The 25,605-nt window shown below is 42.0% G+C and overlaps 1 protein-coding gene across 1 annotated transcript; it reads left to right on the plus strand.

Annotated features, from left to right (window-relative positions):
* Positions 1–17,357: 17,357 nt before the first annotated feature.
* On the plus strand, positions 17,358–24,641 carry C2H9orf131 (chromosome 2 C9orf131 homolog). Its single transcript, XM_036179650.1, has 2 exons — positions 17,358–17,552; positions 21,249–24,641. The coding sequence occupies exons 1-2, from the start codon at positions 17,358–17,360 to the stop codon at positions 24,639–24,641; spliced, it is 3,588 nt and encodes a 1,195-aa protein (XP_036035543.1).
* Positions 24,642–25,605: the final 964 nt, after the last annotated feature.

Genomic DNA, 25,605 nt, shown 5'->3' on the forward strand with positions numbered 1-25,605 from the left:
TAGTGAGCCAAATGTTATTTATAACTATTTTGACCAGACCAGTGTAACAAATTACATCTATGTGTCCCTTTGCTCAAAGTTTTTTTGTTGTTGTTGTTTTGATTTTTTCCAGACAAGGTTACTCTGTGTAGCCTGGAACTCACTCAGTAGACCAGGTTGGCCTCAAACTCTTGAGAATGGAGTGTTGGGACTACCTAGATGCCCCTACCACCTGGCTTTCATTTTTGTTGTTTGTTTTGTTTTTGTTTTTTTGAGGCAGGTTGTTACTCTATAGTCAAGGTTGACTTGGAACTCACTATAGAGCCCCGGCTGGCCTCAAACTTGCAGCAATGCTCCTGCTTCCTCATATCTGCATCTCAGTTGCTGGGATTACAATTCTAAGCCGCCATATGGCTTAGAATTTAAAGGTCTCGGTCTCTCTCTGTCTCTGTCTCTCTCTGTCTCTCTCTCTTCCCCTCTTGGAAGACTGAGGCAAGAGGATTGTAAATTTAAGGCTTTCCTGGACTACATAGTGAGTCTCCAGCCCTTGCCTCAAAAAGACAAAAGACAAATTGGTCGTGAAGGGATTTACTTTCTTTTCCTTTGCAATGCTGGGGGTTGAATTCAGGGTCCTGTGCATGCTAGGTGAGCACGGTTCCTTTGACTCAACTTTATGGCACACACTTGAGACTGCTGATGTCTAGAGAACTGCAGCAGTGGAAATAGATGGGAGGAGGAGGAGGGCAGCCAGTGCGGTGAGAAGTGACTACGAAAGTGACGGTGGAGATGGACTGCATGTTAGGGCTTGAGTGACAGGTTAAATCAGAGGAGGTATAGGAAGAATTAAGACTGAGGGCCTTGGGGCTGGAGAGACTGACTCTGTGTTCTTCCAGAGGTCCTGAGTGAGTTTGCAGCAACCACATGGTGGCTCACAACCATCTGAGATCTGATGCCGCCTTCTTGTGTACAGGCATGCATGCATGCATGCAGATAGAACACTGTATACATAATAAATAAATCTTAAAAAGAAAAAAAAAAAGGAGCCGGGCGGTGGTGGTGCACACCTGTTATCCCAGCACTCAGGAGGCAGAGGCAGGTGGATCTCTTTGAGTTCGAGACCAGCCTGGTCTACAAAGCGAGATCCAGGACAGGCTCCAAAGCTACTGAGAAACCCTGTCTCAAAAAACCAAGAGAGAGAGAGAGAGAGAGAGAGAGAGAGAGAGAGAGAGAAGGTAGTATAAAAAATAAGCCACATAAAGATGGATATTACACAGAGAATCTGGATTGTGTTGTCTTTGGGATTCTTAACTGCAGAAAAACATTTGATTGTAAAAGTTGTTGAGTTAAGCCAATATGTATATTTTAAAGGTACCTTGAAGTCAAAACTTGGATCTAAGGATATGTTGCTTTGGAAAAGAGGCTCTGCTTTTGTTTCCACAGAAAGCCAGAGACTATGGATTTGTTCCAGATTAAAATACATCAGGTTTGACCAGCCAAGACCCCCTGAAAGGTCTCTGATGACACCATGGCCCAGATGATTCAACATCCAGAATGGTTTCAAGGCAACTGGCTCAGACAATACACCCTCACGGACTACTCCATAATCCTAAAATTTTCTGTGTGTCCCCATAAGATACAGCAGCCCCCTCCAGCAGGAAGTAGTAAGAGAAGCTATGCCCAAATTCCCAAATATACCAAGCTGGCTTTGGAGATGGAATGGGCTCACTCTTTCTCTAAACCTAGGCATATTGCTAAAAAAAAGGTTAAGAGATTCTTGTGTCCCAAATCAGAAGAGCCCTCTGGTGTGAAACAGAGAAAAACCAATATTTTTATTTAAAACAGATTGATTGTAAATCTGATCTCTTTTGAAAGAAGAAAAGGAGATATAGATAGGATAGGATAAATAGTAACAACTTGTTTAAATTTTTTTTTAAATTTTATTTTATTTATTAAAATTTTTCCATTTTACATACCAACCCCAGTTCCCCTCCCTCCCCTTCTCCCACCTCCTTGCCTCCCTCCCACTCTACCCCCATCCACTCCTCAGAGTGGGTAAGGAGGCCTCCCAAGGTAGTCAACAAAGTTTGGCATACCAAGGTGAAGGAGAGCCTAGCCCCTCCCCATTGTATCAAGGCTGAGCCAGGTATCCCAGCACAGGGAATGGGCTCCAAAAAGCCAGTTCATGCACCTGGGATAAGTCCTGGTCCCACTGCCAGGGACCACACAAACAGATCAAGCCACACAACTGTCATCCACACTCAGCAGGCCTAGTTCGGTCCCATGCAGGTTCCCGAGCTGTCAGTCCAGAGTCAGTGAGTTCCAACTGGCACCGGTCAGCTGTCTCTGTGGGTTTTCCCATCATGATCTTGATCCCCTTTTCTTCTTCTTTTTCTCCTTCTCCTTCTCCTTCTTCTTGAATGCCAAGTGCCATTTATTGAAGGAGGGAGGTCTTAAATACAGGCTTACAGCACAATGGGAGAACCCCGGAGAAGTTCGCTTCTGATGGTTTTTTGTTGGTGGTGGTTTTTGGGTTTTTTTGGTTTTTTGTTTTTGTTTTTTTGTTTTTTGTTTTTTGTTTTTTAGCTGAGGATCAAACTCTGGGTCTTGCGCTTGCTAGGCAAGCGCTCTATCACTGAGCTAAATCCCCAACCCCGCTTCTGATGTTTTACAATCTTGCATCTAAGCTGTTAACGCCCAATATGCTGGATACACTGACAAGGAGCTTCCCTTAAGCATTCAGGAGGGTGGAATCTCACAGGGAATTAGTATAGGGAGAATATCAAGGTCAAGGTCAGCAAGCAAGACAACAGTTACCCAAAACGGAGGCCAGGACCCTACAGGTCCCCCCCCCCCTTTTACTAAAAAATGAGCTTCTGACTTAGGTTGCGTGGGACATCAGCAGGTCACCTTACCCACCATGGAGACACCTGTCCAGGCCACACAGGTGTTAAAAAGGTTTTACATTGCTATAGATTTTAGTTTATTGATATAGTTTAAACTTAATTTTGTTATACTGTATATATATATATTTCTACTCTCATTTGAGGTATTATGTTTATGTAACTCATTTAGATTGTAATAGATAATTAAGAAATACAGGTTAATAATACAGGTCTTCTATGATAGTCAAACTTGTAGCCATAGTTTTCTAGGTATACATAGATATGTTTCAGATAGACAGGTCATCTTCAAACACTTCAAAGACCTACAGAATATGGCATTTAAAATGTTTCAAAAATTTAGACTTTCTGGACAGTGAGACATGTCTGCTCCTGGCAGCACCGGATTTACTTCAGAGAGGATGGGCATCAAAGACACTCTATATAGAGTTTATCTTCACCTTGGCAAAAATAGCCATTTGGGCAAGAAATTGTTCTTGTCTAGACTGCTTGATCAACTGGACATGCAGGACCTATAAGAAGATGACCACTGAACTTTGCTTGGCAAAATGGTCCTCCAGGTTCCTGCTTTGCAGAGGAAACTGCCAGACATTCTACAGGACACAGAAAAGTGACTGAGAGACTCTAGACCTGTGGGCTGAAGACAGTTGCCCCAACTTTACAGAGGAACCTTGGATGACTGTCCAGGCTGCCAGCTGTCTCTGTCTACTCTTGCAAGACTCTCGAAAGTTGCTTGTGTCCTTCTCCCGGTTCTCAGGTAATATTATATCCTTCTAAGGTCTTTGATGTAGTTGAAGACTAGATAGTTATAATTTCTTCAGTTATGATAAAAGATAAGTTAGATATAAAACCTTAGACTCACAAATATAAGATAGATAGGATATCTTCTTTAACATTGTAACTGTAATTCTTACTTGATAATTGTTTTGTTATATGTAATTTTACTATGTAAAAGTTAAAACTTCCTTTTTGAAAAAAAGAAAGGGGAAGTGCTGTGGGATGTTCTGTATGTTAAATGTGTTGCTCTGATTGGTTAATAAATAAAACACTGATTGGCCAGTAGCCAGGCAGGAAGTATAGGTGAGACAAGGAGAGAGGAGAATGCAGGGGAGTGGAAGGCTGAGGCAGAGAGATGCTGCCAGCTGCCATGAGGAGAAGCATGATGTAAGATACTGGTAAGCCACAAGCCACATGGCAAGGTATAGATTAATAGAAGTGGGTTAATTTAAGATATAAGAACAGTTAGAAGGAACCTGCCACAGCCATGCAGTTTATAAGAAATATAAGTCTCTGTGTGTTGGGTTTGAGCAGCTGCAGGCCTAGCGGATGAGAGAGATTTGTCCTGACCATGGGCCAAGCAGGACTGGGGAAAACTCTAGCTACACATACTCAAGTAAATAAATACATGGAACTAGGTGTCACCAATTTCAAAGGCAGATAGATGAGTAAAGGAGGTTATTGGCAATACATGGACAAAGGCAAAGTAGCCTTTGTGACAGAGAGGCAGAGGATACTGTTCTTACAGTAAATGAAGAGATGGGGAGGGAAGCCAACAAGTTGGGCAAAATTACAAGGCTGAGATAGAGTATGGCATGGAAAGCTGAGTCTCTTAGGATCCCCAGGCCTCTATAGCTAGTGCATATATGTGATTTCTATTGTGTGTAACTGACAGGTTCATACATAGGCTAGTGTTGAACAGGATCACACAAAGAAACTGTCAATTGATTTTCAAGAGGGCAGGGGAAGAGTGGAAGCCAAAGAAGTCAGGAAAACTCAGGGGACCCTGCAGGAGCAGAGAACTGTGGGGGCCCAGGGACCCTGCAGGGGCAGAGAATTGGGGGGGGGGCACTGCAGGGGCAGACAGAGAATGGTGGGAACCTGGAGACACTGCAGGAGCAGACAGAGAACCATGGGAGCCTGGGGACACTGCAAGGGCAGCATCTCTCCTAACCTCCCCAAAGATAAAGTTCATTTCTACCCTTGCAACATCAGAGAACTTGCTATAAGCTGCCTTCACCTGGAGTCTTTCCTAGATGGCTGAAAAGCCCAGAAGTACCTGCTGCGGACAGGGGCAGAATGGGGACAGGAAGGTCTCAAAAGCCTGAGAAGTCTGTCACATTCTCCTATCACTAATTTATGATCCTTCTTTTATTCTTTCATAAATTCTCAGAGTTACTCACCCTCCACCCTTGATCTCAATGCAGCCCGCATTAGGGCTCTAAACTGGCATGAGTCATGCCAGGAAAAAACAAACATACAGAAGAGATTAATGAATACTACCCTCCATCCCCACCCCTACCTACCACAAGAGCAAGCAAGTCCTGGGTCTCACGGGCTGTTTTCTGGTAGGCTCTCCAAGGCTTGGTCACATGTGATAGAGAGGAAGCAAGAAAAGTAGTACAGAAGCCGACTAAAACCTTTGTGGGAGGTTCTGGGGTACCTGAGTGGCCAACGACAACGATTGAGCTCAATCACACAATAACACTGTATACTTTAAAGTATTTTCTTGTCATTGTCCCATATGCTCTGTATAAGCATGCTGTGAGAGATACAGGCCATAGGATCTCAAGGAGGAATCTGAGCCTCGGAGAAGTTAAATAATTTGTCCATAATCAAGACTCTGAAAGCGGGTCTTGGGACCTTTGTTCTACTGTGTCACACTGCCACCTGGTGGGCATTCGTCAGCTGTACAGATCTTCCATTTTCAGGGCTAAGCAGAACCAGAAAGCTGGTATTTCAGATGGTGGTTTTTTCTTTAGTTTCCTCATTGTAAAGTGTTTTGCTGACAGAAATGAGCTCTAGCAACATATAGTCTCAACGACTGTGGGCTCTGAAAAGGGAATTTGTTTAACCCTTGAGAGCTCTGAGAGCAAGTAGAAATTTAACGATAAATGCCTGTTTGTCGTGTGTTCTCCCCTTTGCACTGATGCTGGAGGACAAGAAACGAGAGATCATGACAGCAAGGGTTTTACCAAGGCATGATGACTCTCACAGTTGTGCAGGGATGAAACTACCATGTCGATCAAAAAGGCCAAGACCTAGATGACCAAGAAGCCCCTCAGAGGACAGCATCAGATATGTCTACCATATGCGAACAGTTAGAGATTTAGGGACTCAAAAGGGGCCTTTATCATGACCAAAACAGATGGCTTCATTGACAGAAGAGTAACATGATATTCTGGCCTCACTGGGAAAAACTCAGCTGATAAATACTGAATGCCGTGATAAATGAAGCTACCGATCCACTGATTCACCATTTTGCTCAGCATGTTTGTTGAAAAGTTAAATGGCGCCAGGTGGTGGTGCACACCTTTAATCCCAGCACTCGGGAGGCAGAGGCAGGCGGATCTCTGCAAGTTCGAGGCCAGCCTGGGCTACACAGAGGAACCCTATCTTGAAGAAAAAAAAGTGATAGGAGGAGGAGGAGGAGGAGAGGACAGAGGAAACCCCCAGGGCCAGTCAGCAGACACAAGAAGCAGCGAAAGTAAGATATAGAGAAGGAAAGTACAAAGCCTGAGGTATAAGGTAGATGAAGAGAAACAGGCTAATTTAAGTTAAAAGAGCTAAGGCCAAGCATTGAAAACTAATAAGAAGTCTCTGTGTCACGATTTGGGAGCTGGTTGGTAGCCCTAAGAAAAAGCCTGGTACAGAGGAAGAAGGAGAATTTGCACCATTCAGAAGGATTACCTGAGCCGATGACAAACACCATCAATTACAGGTGAGCAAACTGGATCAATGGCACATGGAAGCACACCCTGACAAAATGGGGATTCCAACGACTTCATTCATACACATCCTGACACATGGGGCAAAGGACTAAGGGAACTAAAAGACCTTCATACTCCAGCCAATCATGTTGCCACTTTGGGCAACATCACTTTCTGAGATGTTTTTTCCTCTTTGCATGCCAATTTATAGCTTAGATTATAGCTTTTTGTTTTGTATTTATTGTCTGCCAGTTGAGGGCACATGTATCTTTACAGACTGAAACGAGACTTTCTGTCATTTTCAGAATAGAAAGTAGGATGACTTAACCACAATTCACACAAAACCAATACATTTTTCAAAGAAAATTATCCATCATTTTTTTCTGAACAATAATTAAACTTTATGGTAAAAAGCAGCGCAAAAAGAAACAAAAGAAAAGCTTGGTACCAATTCTCATTCTCTTCTGTTTAGGTAAACTATAAACACTTATTATGTATGGATAATTTAGTTTGCTAATTTAATTAATGAATTTGTGGTTTTCCTGTGAAATTCAAATTTTGAAGATGTCAAACTTCTACACATTTATTCTTCTTTGAGCCTATAGTCCCAGCTAGTCAAGAGGCTGAGGTAGGAGAACTAGTTTAGTTCAACAGTGTGAGGACAGCCTGGTGGTGGTGGTGGCGGCGGTGCACACCTTTAATCCCAGCACTCAGGAGGCAGAGGCAGGCAGATCTCTGTGAGTTTGAGGCCAGCCTGGTCTACAGAGGGAGATCTAGGACAGGCGCCAAAACTACACAAAGAAACCCTGTCTCCAAAAAACAAAAAAACAAAAACAGTGTGAGGACAATCCACACACAGAGTGAGACTACTTCTTTAAAACATACACACACCAAGCGGTGGTGGTGCACGCCTTTAATCCCAGCACTCGGGAGGCAGAGCCAGGCAGATCTCTGCGAGTTCAAGGCCAGCCTGGTCTACAAATTGAGTTCCAAAACAGACTCCAAAGCTATACAGAGAAACCCTGTCTCAAAAAACAAAGAGAGAGAGAGAGAGAGAGAGAGAGAGAGAGAGAGAGAGAGAGAGAGAGAGAGAGAGAGAGAGAGAGAGAGAGAGAGAGAGCGCACTGGCTGTTCTTCCAGAGGACCCAGGTTCAATTCCCAGCACCCACATGGAAGCTCACACTCTGTAATGAGAACTGATGCCCTCTTCTGTCTGATGCTCTCTTCCACCATGCAGGCACACATGCAAATAGAGCACTGATATACATAAAATAAATACATAATAAACAAACTTAAAGAAAAAGAAAAACTAAAATAATAAATAACACACACACACCTTTAATCCCAGTCCCAAGAGGCAGAAGCAGGCCAATCTTTATGAGTTCTAGGACAACCTGATTTACATAGCAAATTCTAGGCCAGCCAGAACTACATAGTGAGATCCTGTCTTGAAAAAAATGTAAAAGAAAAAAAGCTAAGAATGATGTTTCAGTCCTGTAATTCCAGTACTCAAGAGACTGAGGCAGGAGGATTGCCATGAATCTGAGGCCAATCTAGGGTATACAGTGAGCTCCAAAATAGTCACCACTACAAAGGGAGATCTTGTCAATGTAAATTAAATGCACATAGCGGGGGAAGAGGGTCTGAACGGGAAGATGACAGAATTCTATGTCCCCACATTTATGTACTGCTGGTGAGAGTGTAAATTGGTGCCATGGAAATCACTGCAGACGTTTCTCAAAAAAAACAACAAAAACTCAAACTAAAAATAGAGCTGTCATATGACCCAGCAGTACCATTCCTGGGCATACACACAAATGGCTCTCTTCTCTACCTCTATACCCCACCTCAGAGATACTTGCACATCCACTTTTTTTTCCTGTGCTGCTCTGTTTACAGTAGCAAGGACATGAAATCAGCCTACGTGTTCACCAGGGGTAAAAAATGGAAAATGAGGGTTGGGGATTTAGCTCAGTGGTAGAGCCCTGGGTTCAATCCTCAGCTCAAAATAATAAAAAAATAATAAATAATAAATAAATCTTTTAAAAAATTGAAAATGAAAATGTGATACATATAAATGTCCCCACCAGATTGGCGTGTGGGCAAGAAAGACTATGGTGCATTGTCTTGACTGATGATTGATGTGGGAGGGCCCAGCCCATGGTGGGTGGGGCCATCCCTGAGCTGGTGGTTCTGAGTACTATGAGCAAGCCAACAAACAGCACTCCTCCATAGCTGCTGCATCAGCTCCTGCCTTCAGGTTCTGCCTTGAATTCCTGCCCTGACTTCCCTTGGTGATGAACTATGACATGGAAGTATAAGCTGAAATAAACCCTTTCCTCCCCAAGTTTTTTTGTTTGTTTTGGTTTGGTTTTTGTTTTTTTGGTTTTTTTCTTGGAGGGTGGGAGGTCAGGTCATAGTATTTCATCACAGCAATAAAAATTGTAACAAAAGCCAGGTGGTGGTTGGCGCATGCCTTTAATCCCAGCACTCAGAAGGCAGAGGCAGGTGGATCTCTGTGAGTTCTTGGCCAGTCTGGTTTACAAAGTGAATTCCAGGACAGCAGGGCTACAAAGAGAAACCCTGTCTCAAACAAACAACAAAATTGTTACAAACACAGGGCTCAGAATGACAAATACACAGGTTCTCTTGTATGCAGATCCTAGCTTCTAATTTTCTATATGTGTATTTATGTAGGGTGAGTGCAGAAGATCAGGAAATTGGAAAGAGGCCCATAAGAGAGGAAAAAGAGGCTTCAACAAAGGGAAGTAGAAAGGGATATATGGGACAGAAGTGCGGGAGTACAGGGAGATGACAAAGAGGAAGGGATTGGAGAGAGAAACAACCAAAATTAAGTATCATGAAAATGTCATAAGAAAACCAGTTGTGTGCTAGGAATGAAATTTAAACACAGAGGAGGTGGTGGTGCACGCCTTTAATCCCAGCACTTGGGAGGCAGAGCCAGGCAGATCTCTGTGAGTTCCAGGATGGCCAGGGATATATAGAGAAACCCTGTCTTAAAAACTAAAAATGGGGTGGGAGGAGGGAGGACAGGGGAATCTGAGGTTGAGTGTAGTTGGAGAGCCTTTTCTCCAGGTCTCATTAAACCCCAGTAGTGCGGTAGCCCATTTATAAAATAAACACACAGACACTTATATTATTTAAACTGCTTGGCCATTAGCTCAGGCCTACCATTGTCTAGCTCTTACTCTTATATTTAGCCCATTTCTATTAATCTATACTTTGCAACGTGGCTCATGGCTTACCAGTACCTTATTTATTTCTTATCTTGGCAGTGGCTGGCAGTGTCTCTCCTCCCCGGCAGCCTTCCACTTCCCAGAATTCTCTTCTCTCTTGTCCTGCCTATACTTCCTGCCTGGCCACTGGCCAAACAGCATTTTATTTATACAGAGCAATATCCACAGCACTTCCCCTTTTCTTTTCTTTTTTTTAAAGGAAGGTTTTAACTTTTACATAGTAAAATTACATATAACAAAACAATTATCAAGTAAGAATTACAGTTACAATATTAAAGAAGATATCCTATCTATCTTATATTTGTGAGTCTAAGCTTTTATATATAACTTATCTTTTATCATAACTGAGAAAATTATAACTATCTAGTCTTCAACCACATCAAAGACCTCAGAAGGATATAATATTACCTGAGAACCAGGAGAAGGATGTAAGTAACTTTCAGGAACTTGTAGGGTAGACAGAGACAGCTGGCAGCCTGGACAGTCACCTAATGTTCCTTTGTAAAGTTGGGGCATTTGTCTTTAGCCCACAGGGCTAGAGTCTCTTGGTCACTTTTTCCAATGTCCTATAGAATGTCTGGCAGTTTCTTCTGCAAAGCAGGAACCTGAAGGACCATTTTGTCAAGCAAAGTTTAGTGGTCACCTTTCTATGGGTCCTGCATGTCCAGTTGATCAAGTAGTCCAGGCAAGAACAGGTTTTTGCCCAAAAAGGTATTTTTGTCAAGGTGAAGATAAACTCCATATGAAGTGTCTTCAATGCCCATCCTCCTCTCTGAAGTAAATCCCGTGCTGCCAGGAACAGACATGTCTCACTGTCCAGAAAGTCTAAATTTTAAAAATATTTTAAATGCCATATTCTGTAGGTCTTTGAAGTATTTGAAGATTACCTATCTATCTGAAATATTTCTGTGTATATCTAGAAGACTTAACTAACATGGCTATGAGTATGATTATCATAGATGATTAATTATTAATCTATTTTTAATTATCCATTACAATTTTAAATGAGCTGTACAAACATAATACCTTAAATAAGAGTAGTATAACAAAATTAACTTTAAGTTTCTATCAATAGACTAAAATCTATACCAATGTAAAACATTTTAAACAAGTTTTTGTTCTTTAGAAGTTCCTTAATCTACCTTTTCATCCTATTATATCTATATCATATCTCCTTTTCTTCTTTAGAAAGAGATCGCATTTATAATCAACCTGTTTTAAATAAAAATACTGTTGTTTTTTTCTGTCCCACATCAGAGGGCTCTTCTGATTTGGGACATAAAATTCTCTTAACCTTTTCTTTTAGCAATATGTCTGGGTTTAGAGAAGGAGTGAGCCAATTCCATCTCCAAAGCCAGCTTGATAATTTTGGGAAATTGGGCGTAGTTTTTCTTACTACTTCCTGCTGGAGGGGGGCGCTGTATCTTATGGGGACATAAAGAAAATTTTAGGATTATGGAATAGTCCCTGAGGGTAAACCTCTGAGCCAGTTGCCTTGAAACCATTCTGGATGTTGGATCATCTGGGCCGTACCTTTAAAATATACATTGTTTAACTCAACAGCTTTTACGATCAAATCCTTTTCTGTAGTTAAAAATCCCAAAGAAAACACAAACCAGATTCTCTGTGTAATATCCATCTTTGTAAGATTGAAATGCCGCTGTGGCTGGTGGCTCCATCCACCTTAGCTTCCCAACATGGCAGTGGTACAGTTTACCACCAGCTCTGGGTCTGGAGCCATGTGTACCATCAACTATCAGAAGCTGTTCTATCAAAGTAGTGCATAGCCCAGAAACTTTTTTTTTTTTTTTTTTAAACTAGCAAAGGCTAAATCCACCATGCAGCAGAGTAAAGTACTGCTTGTAGACTCCTCATTCCTGCCACACTGCAGGTCAGACACACATGACAGGAACCCGCCATAGTAGCTCAAACCGGCAGGCTGCCGCTAACTTGGGAGAGACAACTAGGAAGCTATTTTTAGCTCCATTTTAGAATCTTTTTTTGTCAGGTTTTAGGTGGAAACTCTTGCCCCACGTTGGGCGCTATTTGTAGTTGGAGAGCCTTTTCTCCAGGTCTCATTAAACCCCAGTAGTGCGGTAGCCCATTTATAAAATAAACACACAGACACTTATATTATTTAAACTGCTTGGCCATTAGCTCAGGCCTACCATTGTCTAGCTCTTACTCTTATATTTAGCCCATTTCTATTAATCTATACTTTGCAACGTGGCTCATGGCTTACCAGTACCTTATTTATTTCTTATCTTGGCAGTGGCTGGCAGTGTCTCTCCTCCCCGGCAGCCTTCCACTTCCCAGAATTCTCTTCTCTCTTGTCCTGCCTATACTTCCTGCCTGGCCACTGGCCAAACAGCATTTTATTTATACAGAGCAATATCCACAGCACTTCCCCTTTTCTTTTCTTTTTTTTAAAGGAAGGTTTTAACTTTTACATAGTAAAATTACATATAACAAAACAATTATCAAGTAAGAATTACAGTTACAATATTAAAGAAGATATCCTATCTATCTTATATTTGTGAGTCTAAGCTTTTATATATAACTTATCTTTTATCATAACTGAGAAAATTATAACTATCTAGTCTTCAACCACATCAAAGACCTCAGAAGGATATAATATTACCTGAGAACCAGGAGAAGGATGTAAGTAACTTTCAGGAACTTGTAGGGTAGACAGAGACAGCTGGCAGCCTGGACAGTCACCTAATGTTCCTTTGTAAAGTTGGGGCATTTGTCTTTAGCCCACAGGGCTAGAGTCTCTTGGTCACTTTTTCCAATGTCCTATAGAATGTCTGGCAGTTTCTTCTGCAAAGCAGGAACCTGAAGGACCATTTTGTCAAGCAAAGTTTAGTGGTCACCTTTCTATGGGTCCTGCATGTCCAGTTGATCAAGTAGTCCAGGCAAGAACAGGTTTTTGCCCAAAAAGGTATTTTTGTCAAGGTGAAGATAAACTCCATATGAAGTGTCTTCAATGCCCATCCTCCTCTCTGAAGTAAATCCCGTGCTGCCAGGAACAGACATGTCTCACTGTCCAGAAAGTCTAAATTTTAAAAAATATTTTAAATGCCATATTCTGTAGGTCTTTGAAGTATTTGAAGATTACCTATCTATCTGAAATATTTCTGTGTATATCTAGAAGACTTAACTAACATGGCTATGAGTATGATTATCATAGATGATTAATTATTAATCTATTTTTAATTATCCATTACAATTTTAAATGAGCTGTACAAACATAATACCTTAAATAAGAGTAGTATAACAAAATTAACTTTAAGTTTCTATCAATAGACTAAAATCTATACCAATGTAAAACATTTTAAACAAGTTTTTGTTCTTTAGAAGTTCCTTAATCTACCTTTTCATCCTATTATATCTATATCATATCTCCTTTTCTTCTTTAGAAAGAGATCGCATTTATAATCAACCTGTTTTAAATAAAAATACTGTTGTTTTTTTCTGTCCCACATCAGAGGGCTCTTCTGATTTGGGACATAAAATTCTCTTAACCTTTTCTTTTAGCAATATGTCTGGGTTTAGAGAAGGAGTGAGCCAATTCCATCTCCAAAGCCAGCTTGATAATTTTGGGAAATTGGGCGTAGTTTTTACTACTTCCTGCTGGAGGGGGGCGCTGTATCTTATGGGGACATAAAGAAAATTTTAGGATTATGGAATAGTCCCTGAGGGTAAACCTCTGAGCCAGTTGCCTTGAAACCATTCTGGATGTTGGATCATCTGGGGCCGTACCTTTAAAATATACATTGTTTAACTCAACAGCTTTTACGATCAAATCCTTTTCTGTAGTTAAAAATCCCAAAGAAAACACAAACCAGATTCTCTGTGTAATATCCATCTTTGTAAGATTGAAATGCCGCTGTGGCTGGTGGCTCCATCCACCTTAGCTTCCCAACATGGCAGTGGTACAGTTTACCACCAGCTCTGGGTCTGGAGCCATGTGTACCATCAACTATCAGAAGCTGTTCTATCAAAGTAGTGCATAGCCCAGAAACTTTTTTTTTTTTTTTTTTAAACTAGCAAAGGCTAAATCCACCATGCAGCAGAGTAAAGTACTGCTTGTAGACTCCTCATTCCTGCCACACTGCAGGTCAGACACACATGACAGGAACCCGCCATAGTAGCTCAAACCGGCAGGCTGCCGCTAACTTGGGAGAGACAACTAGGAAGCTATTTTTAGCTCCATTTTAGAATCTTTTTTTGTCAGGTTTTAGGTGGAAACTCTTGCCCCACGTTGGGCGCTATTTGTAGTTGGAGAGCCTTTTCTCCAGGTCTCATTAAACCCCAGTAGTGCGGTAGCCCATTTATAAAATAAACACACAGACACTTATATTATTTAAACTGCTTGGCCATTAGCTCAGGCCTACCATTGTCTAGCTCTTACTCTTATATTTAGCCCATTTCTATTAATCTATACTTTGCAACGTGGCTCATGGCTTACCAGTACCTTATTTATTTCTTATCTTGGCAGTGGCTGGCAGTGTCTCTCCTCCCCGGCAGCCTTCCACTTCCCAGAATTCTCTTCTCTCTTGTCCTGCCTATACTTCCTGCCTGGCCACTGGCCAAACAGCATTTTATTTATACAGAGCAATATCCACAGCACTTCCCCTTTTCTTTTCTTTTTTTTAAAGGAAGGTTTTAACTTTTACATAGTAAAATTACATATAACAAAACAATTATCAAGTAAGAATTACAGTTACAATATTAAAGAAGATATCCTATCTATCTTATATTTGTGAGTCTAAGCTTTTATATATAACTTATCTTTTATCATAACTGAGAAAATTATAACTATCTAGTCTTCAACCACATCAAAGACCTCAGAAGGATATAATATTACCTGAGAACCAGGAGAAGGATGTAAGTAACTTTCAGGAACTTGTAGGGTAGACAGAGACAGCTGGCAGCCTGGACAGTCACCTAATGTTCCTTTGTAAAGTTGGGGCATTTGTCTTTAGCCCACAGGGCTAGAGTCTCTTGGTCACTTTTTCCAATGTCCTATAGAATGTCTGGCAGTTTCTTCTGCAAAGCAGGAACCTGAAGGACCATTTTGTCAAGCAAAGTTTAGTGGTCACCTTTCTATGGGTCCTGCATGTCCAGTTGATCAAGTAGTCCAGGCAAGAACAGGTTTTTGCCCAAAAAGGTATTTTTGTCAAGGTGAAGATAAACTCCATATGAAGTGTCTTCAATGCCCATCCTCCTCTCTGAAGTAAATCCCGTGCTGCCAGGAACAGACATGTCTCACTGTCCAGAAAGTCTAAATTTTAAAAATATTTTAAATGCCATATTCTGTAGGTCTTTGAAGTATTTGAAGATTACCTATCTATCTGAAATATTTCTGTGTATATCTAGAAGACTTAACTAACATGGCTATGAGTATGATTATCATAGATGATTAATTATTAATCTATTTTTAATTATCCATTACAATTTTAAATGAGCTGTACAAACATAATACCTTAAATAAGAGTAGTATAACAAAATTAACTTTAAGTTTCTATCAATAGACTAAAATCTATACCAATGTAAAACATTTTAAACAAGTTTTTGTTCTTTAGAAGTTCCTTAATCTACCTTTTCATCCTATTATATCTATATCATATCTCCTTTTCTTCTTTAGAAAGAGATCGCATTTATAATCAACCTGTTTTAAATAAAAATACTGTTGTTTTTTTCTGTCCCACATCAGAGGGCTCTTCTGATTTGGGACATAAAATTCTCTTAACCTTTTCTTTTAGCAATATGTCTGGGTTTAGAGAAGGAGTGAGCCAATTCCATCTCCAAAGCCAGCTTGATAATTTTGGGAAATTGGGCGTAGTTTTTCTTACTACTTCCTGCTGGAGGGGGGCGCTGTATCTTATGGGGACATAAAGAAAATTTTAGGATTATGGAATAGTCCCTGAGGGTAAACCTCTGAGCCAGTTGCCTTGAAACCATTCTGGATGTTGGATCATCTGGGCCGTACCTTTAAAATATACATTGTTTAACTCAACAGCTTTTACGATCAAATCCTTTTCTGTAGTTAAAAATCCCAAAGAAAACACAAACCAGATTCTCTGTGTAATATCCATCTTTGTAAGATTGAAATGCCGCTGTGGCTGGTGGCTCCATCCACCTTAGCTTCCCAACATGGCAGTGGTACAGTTTACCACCAGCTCTGGGTCTGGAGCCATGTGTACCATCAACTATCAGAAGCTGTTCTATCAAAGTAGTGCATAGCCCAGAAACTTTTTTTTTTTTTTTTTTTTAAACTAGCAAAGGCTAAATCCACCATGCAGCAGAGTAAAGTACTGCTTGTAGACTCCTCATTCCTGCCACACTGCAGGTCAGACACACATGACAGGAACCCGCCATAGTAGCTCAAACCGGCAGGCTGCCGCTAACTTGGGAGAGACAACTAGGAAGCTATTTTTAGCTCCATTTTAGAATCTTTTTTTGTCAGGTTTTAGGTGGAAACTCTTGCCCCACGTTGGGCGCTATTTGTAGTTGGAGAGCCTTTTCTCCAGGTCTCATTAAACCCCAGTAGTGCGGTAGCCCATTTATAAAATAAACACACAGACACTTATATTATTTAAACTGCTTGGCCATTAGCTCAGGCCTACCATTGTCTAGCTCTTACTCTTATATTTAGCCCATTTCTATTAATCTATACTTTGCAACGTGGCTCATGGCTTACCAGTACCTTATTTATTTCTTATCTTGGCAGTGGCTGGCAGTGTCTCTCCTCCCCCGCAGCCTTCCACTTCCCAGAATTCTCTTCTCTCTTGTCCTGCCTATACTTCCTGCCTGGTCACTGGCCAAACAGAGCAATATCCACAGCAGTTGAGATGTAAAATGAATAGAAAATCTCTTAATGAAAAAATTAAACACACACATACAAATAGACCATGTACTATACACCAGATTATTGTTTTAAGTATATATATTTGTTTAATCCTAAAACCTGAGGTAACAGGCCAGGTGTGGTAGTGCATTCCTTTGGTCCCAGCACTCAGGAGGCAGAGGCAGGTGGATCTCTGAGTTAGAGGCCAGCCTGGTCTACATAGTGAGTTCCAGAACAGGCAGGACTACCAAGAAAGGCTCTGTCTCAATATAAAACTAAATAAATGAATAAATAAATAAATTAATTAATTAATTAAAAAAAAAAACAACAAAAAACCTGAGGCACTAAGTTATTGAGGTTTCACAGACAGGAGTGAAAACTGGAGTTTGGATGCCATAGTTCAATGTTAAAATGCATGTCCTAAAGCATGCATGGCTCTGATCCTGGCAATGAAGACATAAGGGCAACACAGATTTCACTGTATGAGTTGTCTGACAGAGGTAACATTTTGGCCCTAAGCTCCAGTAGGCTGCTCTGGGATCCATGTTGGGGGTTAGGAGTTCTGTGTTCTATGATGTAGTGATGACCTCAAAAAACTGCCACTAAGCTGAAGAAAATGGAATGGCTGCTGGAAGACCTGCTTAAGGCTAAGGGAGATATGGGGCTTCTCCAAGGCCAGCTGACCCATGCTCTGGCCTGCAGACACTGCAGCAGCAGCACCTGCCTCCAAAGTCCAGGGAATCTGGTGATACTATTCTTGTTCATGATTTGGCAGATCCGAAGATGGTGGCAGCTTGGGAAATGGCAAAAGCTTCAGCCTTGGTGCTCTGGAGACATAATGATGCAAGGCAAGGTAGGTGACTGCTGTGGGATGTCCTGTATGCTGTAAAAAATATGTTGCTATGACTGACTGATAAATAAAAGGCTAATTGGCCAGCAGCCAGGCAGGAAGTATAGGCGGGGCTAGCAGAGAGGAGAATTGGAGGAACAGGAAGGCAGAGGAGGAGACGCCATCCTGCCATCCAGGGAGCAGCATGTAAACGCAGCAGGTAAAGCCACGGAACACATGGCAACATATAGATTAACAGAAATGGGCTGAGTATAAGTGTAAGAGCTAGACAATGGTAGGCCTGAGCTAATGGCCGAGCAGTTTAATGAATATGAGCTTCTGAGTGATTATTATATAAGTGGTTGTGGGGTCAGTGGTGCTGGTCAGGACTGGAGAAAACTCCAGCTACAAATGGCACCCAACGGGTTGGCAAGAGTTTCCACCTAAAACCTGAGAAACAAGACTGTAAAACAGAGCTAAAAACAGCTTCCTATTTATCTCTCTTAAGTTAGCGGCAGCCTGAGGGTTTGAGCTTCTATGTCGGGTTCATGGCGTGCGAGCTTGACCTGCAATATGGCAAAAAGGAGGCATCTCCAAGCTGCACATTACACTGCTGCTGTGTGGTGGATTTAGCCTTTGCTAGTAAAAAAAAAAAAGAAGAAAGAAAGAGAGAGAGAGAGAGAGAGAGAGAGAGAGAGAGAGAGAGAGAAAGGAAGGAAGGAAGGAAGGAAGGAAGGAAGGAAGGAAGGAAGGAAGGAAGGAAGGAAGGAAGGAAGAAAAAGAAAGAGAGAGAGAGAGAAACAAAGAAAAAAGAAAGGAAAAAAGAAAGAAAAGAGGTTTCTGGGCTACACGCTGCTTGCATAGAAGTATAGACCCACTATGCCTCCCAGTGCTAGCGGTAAGTTATCTCCACCATGTTGAAAAACTAAATTGGGAGGAGCTAACAGCCAAGACTTCTGCTTTAGGACTAACTGCTGCAGTTTAAAGCAATAGTTACACAATAAGTCAGATTCAGATGAAACAAGACTTGTAAAACAATGGTTTACAATGTGTGTAAAAATGTGCATAGGCTTGAAAGAGACAGAAGAAGGAATATGTGCAGTTATATAAACAAATAGGTAGTTTTTAAAAATAAAGACTTTAAAGAGACAGTAAAGGTAGTATAAAAAATAAGCCACATAAGATGGATATTACACAGAGAATCTGGATTGTGTTGTCTTTGGGATTTTTAACTGCAGAAAAACATTTGATTGTAAAAGCTGTTGAGTTAAGCCAATATGTATATTTTAAAGGTACCTTGACTTCAAAATTTGGATCTAAGGATATGTTGCTTTGGAAAAGAGGCTCTGCTTTTGTTTCCACAGAAAGCCAGAGGCTGTCGATTTGTTCCAGATTAAAATACATCAGGTTTGACCAGCCAAGACCCCCTGAAAGGTCTCTGATGACACCATGGCCCAGATGATCCAACATCCAGAACGGTTTCAAACAATACAGCCTCTCGGACTACCCCATAATCCTAAAATTTTCTGTGTGTCCCCATAACATACAGCACCCCCCCTCCAGCAGGAAGTAGTAAGAGAAGCTACGCCCAAATTCCCAAATATACCAAGCTGGCTTTGGAGATGGAATTGGCTCTAAACCCAAGCATATTACTAAAAGAAAACATTAAGAGATTCTTGTATCCCACATCAGAAGAGCCCTCTAGTGCGGGACAGAGAAAAACCAATATTTTTATTTAAAACAGGTTGATTATAAATGCAATCTCTTTCTAAAGAAGAAAAGGGGATATGATATAGATATGATAGGATGAAAGAGTAGATTAATGGACCTACTTTTAAAGAGCAACTTGTTTGAAATGATTTTACATTGGTATAGGTTTTAGTTTATTGATACAAATTTAAAGTTAAATTTGTTATACTGTGTGTATATTTCTATTCTTGTTTAAGGTATTATATCTGCACAGCTCATTTAAAATTGTAATGGATAATTAAGAAATATATTAATAATTAGTCATCTATGATAATCATACTTGTAGCCATGTTAGTTAAGTTTTCTAGGTATACATAGATATATTTCAGATAGGTAATCTTCAAACACTTCAAAGACCTACAGAATATGGCATTTAAAATGTTTTAAAAATTTAGACTTATTGGACAGTGAGACATGTCTGCTCCTGGCAGCACCGGATTTACTTCAGAGAGGAGGATGGGCATCAAAGACACTCTATATAGAGTTTATCTTCACCTTGGCAAAAATAGCCATTTGGGCAAGAAATTGTTCTTGCCTAGACTGCTTGATCAACTGGACATGCAGGACCTATAAGAAGATGACCACTGAACTTTGCTTGGCAAAATGGTCCTCCAGGTTCCTGCTTTGCAGAGGAAACTGCCAGACATTCTACAGGACACAGAAAAGTGACTGAGAGACTCTAGACCTGTGGGCTGAAGACAGTTGCCCCAACTTTACAGAGGAACTTTGGATGACTGTCCAGACTGCCAGCTGTCTCTGTCTACTATCGTAAGACTCCCGAAAGTTGCTTGTGTCCTTCTCCCATTTCTCATGTAATATTATATCCTTTTGAGGTCTTTGATGTAGTTGAAGACTAGATATAATTTCTTCAGTTATGATAAAAGATAAGTTAGATATGAAACCTTAGACTCACAAATATAGGATAGATAGGATATCTTCTTTAACATTGTAACTGTAATTCTTACTTGATAATTGTTTTAACATAGTAAAATATGTAATTTTACTACTATGTTAAAGTTAAAAGTCTTCCTTTTAAAAAAAAACAGGGGGCTGGAGAGATGGCTCAGAGGTTCAGAGCGCTGTTTGCTTTTCCAAAGGTCCTGAGTTCAATTCCCAGCAACCACATGGTGGCTTACAACCATCTGTAATGAGATATGGTGCCCTCTGGTCTGCAAGCATACATGTAGGCAGAACACTGTATACATAATAAATAAATAAATCTTTAAAAAAAAAAAAACAGAAAAGGAGAAGTGTTATGGGATGTCCTGTGTGTTGTAAAAATATGTTGCTATGATTGATTAATAAATAAAAAGCTAATTGGCCAGTAGCCAGGCAGGAAGTATAGGCAGGACTAGCAGAGAGGAGAATTGGGGGAACAGGAAGGCAGAGGAGCAACATGTAAACGCAGCAGGTAAAGCCACAGAACACATGGCAACATATAGATTAACAGAAATGGGCTGAGTATAAGTGTAAGATCTAGACAATGGTAGGCCTGAGCTAATAGCCGAGCAGTTTAATGAATATGAGCTTCTGAGTGATTATTTTATAAGTGGTTGTGGGGTCCGTGGGGCTGGACAGGACTAGAGAAAACTCCAGCTACAGGTGACCACTGCCCTTGGATGTAGACCTGGATGAATAACTATTGAATGACATGTGAGGTCAAATGAAGGGTCATTGATATGGATGGCCCCAGATATGTGACTATAAGCCATAGATTAGTGACTAGGTGAGTGCTCAGTGACATGATTTGAAAGCAAGTGACTAATCACTGACTGTAGGGTACATGAGGAAATGCTGATCTCTAAATAAGAACTGGGTTCTGACATTAACAATGAGTGAAGAGCAGGGTAAGTGACCACTGACCAGAGCTGTGGGATAGGTAAGCCACAGAACAGAGACTAATGAATGTATGACATATCACATGTCTCTGAGAAGCCATCATACCTAATAGTACTATGCTCTATTCCCTAGGGACTACAATTTCTGCACCATTTGGCCTTTCTTGATTGCCTGTGGAAGCAAAAGTCAGAGGAGGAAGAGGAATATGGGGGAGAGAAGGAAGAAGAATCATTATCTCTGGACCCACTAAAACCCTATTCTCCTTCCAAAGACGCTCCCACTGGAAATGAATTCACTGCAGCCCCACACCAGCCATCCTGTAGTTCTGAGGGCCTCCTAAAGGCCACAGAAATACGAGAACAAGTCCTCACACAACCCTCAAGCCCATCCAGATCCTTCCCTACTTTCCGGATCCTGACCAACCTACCTGTGAGGAACAAGATAGCTTCAGTGAGTTCCCTGCAGCAGAGAGAAAGCCAGCTCTTCTGGGGTCTTCCCTCGCTACACAGTGAGTCCTTGGAGGCTATTTTCCTGAGCTCAGATAACCCTTCTCCACTAAAGTTATCTATTTGTCCTTCTGTCTTCTTCAACAAGGTTGCCTTCCTGCCTGTGTACAACTTGTTGCTTCCCTATTATCCCTCCCCAACTTACTATCCTAACCCTGAAGCCCACACTATGAGAAATCTGGAAGGAATGGCACCTGGTTCTCAACTAGTTCAATCTCCACCTTCCCCTCTTATCCCATCAGTATCCTCCAATCTTAAGCCTTTGCCTATGGGTTGCAAGGGAATCCTATCTGACACTGCGGCACAAACACAGTGGTTTACCCCGCAGAAAGAGGTTCCTTGTGTCTCTGAGAATCAAGCCCTATACTCACAGCTTGAACTCCAAAAACCCAGACTTTCCACACTCTTCTATTCATGTGAGGCCTGGAGGGAGATGCCAGGGGATCCCAGCCTCCATCCACACAATCCAGAATCACCTTCTGCCTCTCTGTTGTATCCTTCTAATCCTCAGGAAGTCCTAACTAGGTTTGAGACCCCACGGATAACCATGAAACAACATGAGCACCCAAAAGCCTCTGAATCTGCAATGTCAACTACAAGTCCACCCTCAATTTCCCTGACAGAATACCAGACAGCCAACCCTATAGGAGGCCTGTCTGAATTGAATGCTCTCTGGGAAACCACAGTGCAAAAAGAGAACCCTCAGATCTATGAGCTTCCAATCTCGGCCCCTTGCCAATTCACAGTACTCAGGACAGACCCTCAAGGAACTGGCCCTCCAGGAACTCCCCCTGGATATGAAGCTCAGTGGGGAATCATACAACATAAAGACAGTCCCCAAGCTTCTGATCCCCCAATGTCAGACTCCTGCCAACCATCAGGTTCTCTGTCAGAAGTAAACAATGTTAACCCCAAAGGAAGACTTTCTACACCCAAGGAATTCTGGGGAAACATGGGAGATAAAGAGAAACCATCTGTTTCTAAGTCTCCAGTGCCATCCCCCTGCCTTCCTCTAGACACCCTGTCAGAACACCAGAAAGAGAATCCCCTAGAGGATCTGTGTGGATATGAGTCTCAGTGGCAACACAGGGAAAACTCAGGCAATCTCTGGGCCTCTGAAACTCCAAGCCTGAACTTCAACATGGGGTTCTATGAAACCATCCCTGCATGTGTCCCATTGGGATCTGAGACTCCGTTGAAAGGCAGACCTAGTGCAGAAAATCTTTGTGTCTATGCAGACCTAGTTTCATCTCCTAACCTTCCCTCTGCCTCTCTTCCAGACTTCGCAATGGGCCCCCAAAGAGTCTTTTTAGAGTCTAAAGCTGTGTGGGAAATGAAGGGGCAGATAAGGAATCTCTGGGTGTTTGACTCCCCATGTCCTGCCCATACACCAACTCTAGCCCCCTTTATAAAACCACAAAGAATTAATACTGTGCATGACTTCCCTAGATCAGAAGCTATATGGAAGGATACTGAGCATACAAGAAAATGTTTGTCTTCTGAGCCTCCATTTCTGAACCTCAACCCATCCCCAACTCTTGTACAGCCACCCCTCAGAGTTAACTCCATAGAGAACCCACTTAAATCTAACATTTGGTATGGGGACATTCAAAGAAAAAATAACTTCTTGGCTTCTAAGTGTCCAACTCAAAGCTCATTCCAACACCTGCTAGGAGCCAGGTCCTCAGGAGTCCTATCTGAGCCTGCTGGAGGGTACATGAAGCAGAATGAAAACTGCTGTGTTTCTGCATCCTCAGTTTGGGAATCTAGCCCACCTCCAAATTCTGTTTCCAAGTCTCACATAAGTGAGCCTTCTGGAGATCAGTGCAGCTGTAAACCCATGGAATCAGCAGTAGAACAGAGAAAGGACTCCTGGGCCATTGAGCTACCAGTCCCCAGCTTTCTCTCTGCTCCAACACATGAGCCACACTCCAACACTGAGTTTGCATGTAGAAATGTACAAGAAATAGAGGCCTCCCGGGTCCCCAGTCCCCAAGTAGTGAATCCTCTGCAACCAACATCCTGGCCTCCCATTCTAGCTAGAGCTCAGAAGTCTGAGCCTACCCAGGCTGGCCTACAGAAGGAAAAGATGGTTTCAGAAGCCAAGGCCAAGGCCCCATCTCCCCAGGGTGGGGCTGTCTCAGGGGTGTGTGACCATCCTGTGAAACATCCCTGGCAATGGAGTAGAGAACTAGAGCTCAGACTAAAGAAACTCCAGCAGAGCGCCACCTCCAAATCTCCAGGCCCACATCACTCACTTTGCAGCTGCCCACCTCTTAACTCTCCAACTCCACAATCTTGGGGACTCTCCTCCTGTCCCCCACATCAGACTCGTCCTCTCAATCTAGACCCCTGTTCTTCAAGTGCTGATCCCCCAAAAGTTCAAAGGGCAGAACCTCTGCCTGCCCAGGCCCCTCAATGCTCTCACTCGTCTTCCAGCAGAGCAGAGCAAGAGTCTCCGGAAAACAAGAGGATGAAAGGGAAGGTAGCAGTCCAGATCCCACCCCCAGGACACGTTCATACAAAGGCTACTGAAAACTGCTCAAATACAGGGGTTCTGGTCTCTAATGGGAGACAAGACAAGACTTTAGTACTACTTTCAACCCCAAAGAAAGGGAGTCCCAGAAAATCCAAAGCACAGAAACGTGGAGGGGGGACTGCAAGATTGGGGTCATCCGCTGCCACAGGGAAAAACAACGGTGCCCAGGCCTGCAGACCAACAGAAGCCCCTGTACACACATTTTCTAAAAAGTCTCAGTATAGAACTCAGCGATCTCCACACACTGTTATTGCTCAGCAGCTTCTCCCAAATGCTGCTGGTCTCCAGGATCAACAAAGAGTAGGCCTAATAGTTGGTGATACCCAGAATCCTCACTATTGTAAGCATTGTCCTTCGGCCCCCATGGAGAAGCAGCTCCCATCCTCCACACCCCAGGCTCCCCCTACCAGAGGTTTTCAAAGGTTGTTAGCTCAATTTCTAGGTGTCCATAGACCCCTGCTGCCTAAATCCAGTCAGTAAAGTATGACAGTCCTGGTACCCAGTATCCCACAGCCCAAACCAAACCAGGTGTGGGTATGGAAACATAGACAAATAGAGAAAAAACTAATAAAGTAGTTCAACTAGACAAATCCCATTTATGTCTTCTTTAAAGTCTAGGTTACTAAAGATGTCAGCTCCCGATTCTTCTAGAGCCATATCCCCTACTGATTAGGTTCTAGCGTATTGGTTTTCAACTTGAGAGGTTGAGCGGCCCTTTCACACTGGATGTTTAAGACTATTGGAAAAACACTATGATTCCTAACAGCAGCAATTATGGTTAGGGAGTAGCAGAACATGAGGAACTTTATTAAAGGGTCACGGCATTGGGGAGGTTGAGTGTAGTGGATAGCCATCCCAGCATTGGTCTGGAAGTTCCAACCCCCATTGAGGCTTCGGTAATGGTCACGCCCACAAGGCAGGGTGGAGGAGGAAGTGGAAGACACAGGATCGGGAGGAGCGCTCTCTCTTGGTTCCTGGACCCTGGACGCTGGAGGTAGACCGAGCAGAGTTCTCCAGAGAACACTGCTGGACTGCGCTATACCTTTGCCAGACCCTGCAACCTACCCCTTCATTTGTAAGTTAGCCCACAAAATAAACCTCCCTTTTAACTACGTGGAGTGGCCTTAATAATTTCACCAATAGTTGAGAACCACTGTTTTAGAGAAAGAATGAAGCATTCTGCAGTTTAACTTTTTCAGATTTTTAGGAGTCCACAGGTCTATATTCTCTAAGGTAAAGCTGCAGGGCCAGGCGAACAGTATGGTGCTGTTCTTAAAAGACAAACACTTCATACCAAGTGAAAGAAAAATGCATCCATTCACCTAAGTACCAATGATATAAACTGCAGTTTGTATTACACATAGTCCTTTTCATCTATTTGACTTATAAATTTTGTTGTTTTGGGACAAGGTCTTGCTATAACCCAGACTAGTCTCCCAACTTA

The sequence above is a fragment of the Onychomys torridus genome, chromosome 2 (assembly GCF_903995425.1).
Source record: "Onychomys torridus chromosome 2, mOncTor1.1, whole genome shotgun sequence".
In the NCBI taxonomy this organism is placed as follows: domain Eukaryota; kingdom Metazoa; phylum Chordata; class Mammalia; order Rodentia; family Cricetidae; genus Onychomys; species Onychomys torridus.